The 4442-nt window shown below is 44.2% G+C and overlaps 1 protein-coding gene across 1 annotated transcript; it reads right to left on the bottom strand.

The window, feature by feature from the left end:
* Nucleotides 1–561: 561 nt before the first annotated feature.
* Nucleotides 562–3382, bottom strand: LOC112078354 (transmembrane protein 94-like). Its single transcript, XM_024144627.2, has 5 exons — nucleotides 3288–3382; nucleotides 1731–1989; nucleotides 1290–1383; nucleotides 1007–1177; nucleotides 562–829 (listed from the first exon to the last, which is right to left on the bottom strand). Exons 1-5 carry the CDS (start codon nucleotides 3330–3332, stop codon nucleotides 778–780), a joined length of 621 nt encoding a protein of 206 aa, XP_024000395.1. The 5' UTR covers nucleotides 3333–3382; the 3' UTR covers nucleotides 562–777.
* Between the last annotated feature and the right edge of the window lie 1060 nt (nucleotides 3383–4442).

Consider the following 4442-nt stretch of genomic DNA (forward strand, 5'->3'; position numbering starts at 1 on the left):
TGCCAATTATTGACAGCTTAGACCAGACATGTCCAGACCAGATCTGGGCCATGTACAGAACAGGTCTCCTTTCCTTTTAGCACTGCTTGGCGTCAGATATACAGACACAATGCTGTAATGGACTACATTTAAGTGAAGCTATTGTACTCTACTATGTATTGATTCATGTGAAAGGGGAGACATGCTGAAGTGTAATACAAGTGATAATCCCCATGTGAGCAGTACAGAGACCAGTGACTAGGAAAAATACCCCTAAACTCAAGGGATACAGTAAAACATTCCCATGCGTTTAAAAAAAAACATTCCACATAAATAAATTATTCACATTCTTTGCGTCTTCTTTTAAAAGCAAAAAAGAAACATTCTTTGGGATTTCCTTTTTTTTAACATAACAATGATACATATAATTAAAATCTAAAAAAATAAAAAGATTGATTTCGCAGTGTTAGACCACGAGCACGTGTACGGTTTGGAGGACCTCTAGGCGAAGTCTTCGGGCTAGTGGATTGAGTATCCTGGGTTCAAAGTCCCAATGGGCACTCGAGAGTTTGATTCTGGTTTAAGGTAGAAGTTCCCCTAAACCAACAGATCTAGAATCAGATAACCTTCTCCAATCCTAACAACAGAGGGATGAAAACCATCTGACCCTGTGGAGTGGTAACACAACTTCGACCTCCTACAATTTCTGTGCCGTCCATCTTTCCCCGAGCTGATTGGTTCACAGCATCGATTGCCCAGCCCCTCTTGTTAATGTGTCAATCAGAGTGAGAGTCATCCCTATTTAGTCTCAAACTGTAGCTTCTGTCTCTTCTGGTAGCGAACCCTCACCCTGCAGACAGAAGGAATGGAAAGATCAACACATGAGAACCATTTTCCGCCCACATGACATCATCCTCCATCCCACAATCCTCTCAGAATACTCTACTTTCAACCCTTCTGTCTTTTCCGCAATCTTCCTCCCATCATACCCCTCCTACTCCTCCTCTCACCCCTTCCTTCATCTTACCGTATCTCGTGTAGTTTGACGGCCTCGTTGAGCAGCACCACCACCAGGCAGGACAGGGAGACCAACAGCCAGGCCAGCATGGGGATGTCCTTCAGGCCAAAGGTCAAAGAACCCGACCTGTCCTGCCACAGCTTGTAGTCCACCGTGGCCTGTACCATCTGACCCAACAGACTGGAGGTGGGGAGGAAGAGAGTATCAGATGATGGCAACATAAAAAACAACTATTGCAGCTGCCCGCTTCATAGTTGTTTGAAACAATTAGGCTACACACACACACACTTACACTACAAGGACAGTGAGGCACCACCAGGTGTTGCTGAAAGGGTTCTTCTTCCACAGAGGCTGGGAGCGATGGACGTAACTTAGCGAGATGACGACTGGAAAAGAGGAAGGGAGGACACTTAAAGACACATGACTCTCCAGGGGCAGAACAGAAGTCAGAGGCTGCGTATGAAATGGAAACCTATTCCCTATATAACACACTGGTTAAAAGTAGTGCACTATATAGGAAATAGGGTGCCATAGGGCTCTGGTCTAAAGTAGTGCACTATATAGAAAATAGGGTGCCATAGGGCTCTGGTCTAAAGTAGTGCACTATATAGGGAATATTGTGCCATAGGGCTCTGATCTAAAGTAGTGCACTATATAGGGAATATGATGCCATTTAGGATGCATCCTGACTTAACAGATGCAGGGGTGAGAGTTCACCGAGAGCTCCTCCTACCGGTGTGCAGGGCCAGGAACCCAGCCATGACCTTCTGAGTGAGCAGCAGGCCGTTGGACAGCTCTCTGAACCAATGGGGAGCGTCCCGAGCTGAACTGACACTGAGGATATCAGTACAGCTGATGGTGGTGTTCTCTGCCAGGGTCAGGTTGTTGGTCCTCAGGCAGACCTCGTGCAGCGTAAAGCCAAAGCCTAGCAGGTAGGCACACACGGTCAGGCCAAACTTCAGCAGGAAACAACCCAGGAAGTAGGTCTGCGTCTGCAGGAAGTATATGTACACAAATCAAGATGTTAAAAGGAATGCCATGGTACACGTCATGATTAAGATACTTTTGTATATATAGTGTATGTGGACACCCCTTCAAATGAGTGGATTTGGTTATTTCAGCTATTAAAATGGAGCACACAGACATGCAATCTCAACAGACAAATATTGCAGTAGAATGGCCTTACTGAAGAGCTCAGTGACTTTCAATGTGGCATTGTCATAAGATGCCACTTTCCCAACAAGTCAGTTTGTCACATTTCTGCCTTGCTAGAGCTGCCTCGTCAACTGTAAGTGCGGTTATTGTGAAGTGGAAACTTCTAGGAGCAACAACGGCTCAGCTGCAAAGTGGTAAGCCACACAAGCTCACAGAATGGAACAGCCGAATGCTGGATTGTGTAGTGCATAAAAATAATCTGTCCTCAGTTGCAACACTCACTACCGAGTTCCAAACTGCCTCTGGAAGCAACGTCAGCACAAGAACTGTTCGTCGGGCGATTCATGAAATGGGTTTCCATGGCTAGCCTAAGATCACCATTCACAATGCCAAGCGTCGGCTGGAGTGGTGTAAAGCTCACCACCATTGGACTCAGGAGCAGTGGAAATGTGATGAATCACGCTTCACCATCGGGCAGTCCGACGGACCAAAGCATAGTGCCAACTGTAAAGTTTGGTGGAGGAGGAATAATGGTCTGGGGGTGTTTTTCATGTTTTTTTCAAGTTCTAGTGAAGGGAAATCTTAACGCTACGGCATACAATGACGATTCTTCCAACTGTGTGGCAACAGTTTGGGGAAGGCCCTTTCCTGTTTCAGCATAACAATGCCCCTGTGCACAAAACAAGGTCAATACAGAAATGGTTTGTTGAGATCGGTGTGACTTGACTGGCCTGCACAGAGCCCTGACCACAACCCCATCGAACACCTTTGGGATGAATTGGAACACCGACTGCGAGCCAGGCCTAATCACCCAACATCAGTGCCTGACCTCACTAATGCTCTTGTGGCTGAATGGAAGCAAGTCCCCGCAGCAATGTTCTAACATATAGCGGAAAGCCTTCTCAGAAGAGTGGAGGCTGTTATAGCAGCAAGTGGGGACCAGCTCCTTATTAATGCCCGTGATTTTGGAATGAGATGTTAGACCAGCAGGTGTTCACATCCTATTGGTCATGTAGTGTATCAATAATAAGCATCTGACTCAGCATATTTGGAGTTGGCCAATCATGACAATCCTCATAAAATTAGCATAGTGTAAGGTAATATGTCTGAAACAGGGCCGGTGCGGGTATAGTACCTTTCTGGGGATGGCATCTTGGTTCTTCCCTGTGGCTACATTCATCACAGAACTGTCTGGTGGCTTTCCTAAGAATGACACACTGCCAACACAACACAAAGACATGGTTAGTATCATGTAAAGTCTACTGTTGTACTATATAACACGAGTGTGAATCTATATGGTTAGTAGTGGTGGTACCTGAAGGCAATGGACAGCTGAGCAGGACAGCCACAGGATGTCAGTGATGTTCATAGGAGGAGGAAGTTGGGCTAGGCAGGCCAGAAACTACACCAACGGGAGGGGAAGCAACAATAACGTAATTCAAATATTCAGGTGAAACTGTTGCATCATCAGGTCTTTCATTATAGCTGAAATGAATTGGCTGTACAGGTGTTCTCTCACCTGGGATGAGGACCAGAGTCAGCTGACACTGCAACAGGAACAAGAAGCTCTTGCGGATGCTGGTAGGTGGTGTGACGTGCCTGGGAGGAATCATACATGTCAAAAAATATATTGTATCTTTGTGTGTCTGTGCGTGTGTACATGTTTTTCCTACCTTACAGAACCAGAATGTCCCAACAAGGTAGGAAAACAAGAATAATTTGAAAGTCTGTATATTTTTTTCAGGTCGCCTGAATTTGTTAACATGCTATTTTAGTCTTAAGGGTTAGGTTGGGGTTAAGGTTAAAGGTTAGGGAAAATAGGATTTTGAATGGCAATACATTTTTAATCCCAAAAAGTCTGAAAATGTCATATATGAGAGAGAGAATGTGGTCGGAAACCCACTTTTCACCCAATGTCCCCCACTATGCAAAAAAAAAAAGAAAGAAAAAGAAATGTTACGTTTTTTTTTTTAAACGCTAAAAACTCCCTCCCCCAAAAATGCAGCTCAATTTTGTTTAAAAATATAATTTAACAAACACCCCATTTACTTTTGTGACTATGTACCATTTGGTTTTGAAGTAGGCTGTCTTAAGAAGCTTCAACATTTCAACATGTCGTAGGCTATTAACTTCTTGACGCTAAGGGACCAGAATTTAAAAAAAGAAAAAAATTAATAATAATGTTCCCAAGGTAAAGCGGACTATTTTCTCAGGCCCAGATCGTGGGAATATGCATATAATTTACAGATTAGGATAGAAAAACATCCAAAGTTTCCAAAACTGTCAAAAT

The sequence above is a fragment of the Salvelinus sp. IW2-2015 genome, unplaced genomic scaffold (genome assembly GCF_002910315.2).
Source record: "Salvelinus sp. IW2-2015 unplaced genomic scaffold, ASM291031v2 Un_scaffold5570, whole genome shotgun sequence".
In the NCBI taxonomy this organism is placed as follows: Eukaryota; Metazoa; Chordata; class Actinopteri; order Salmoniformes; family Salmonidae; genus Salvelinus; species Salvelinus sp. IW2-2015.

Coding starts and splice junctions, on each gene's coding strand:
- LOC112078354 (XM_024144627.2), bottom strand. CDS start 3,332: ATGAATGTAGCCACAGGGAAGAACCAAGATGCCATCCCCAGAAAG. Junction 1,178..1,289: donor TGCCTCACTGTCCTTGTAGT/GTAAGTGTGTGT, acceptor CCCCACCTCCAG/TCTGTTGGGTCAGATGGTAC. Junction 830..1,006: donor GTCAAACTACACGAGATACG/GTAAGATGAAGG, acceptor TTCTGTCTGCAG/GGTGAGGGTTCGCTACCAGA.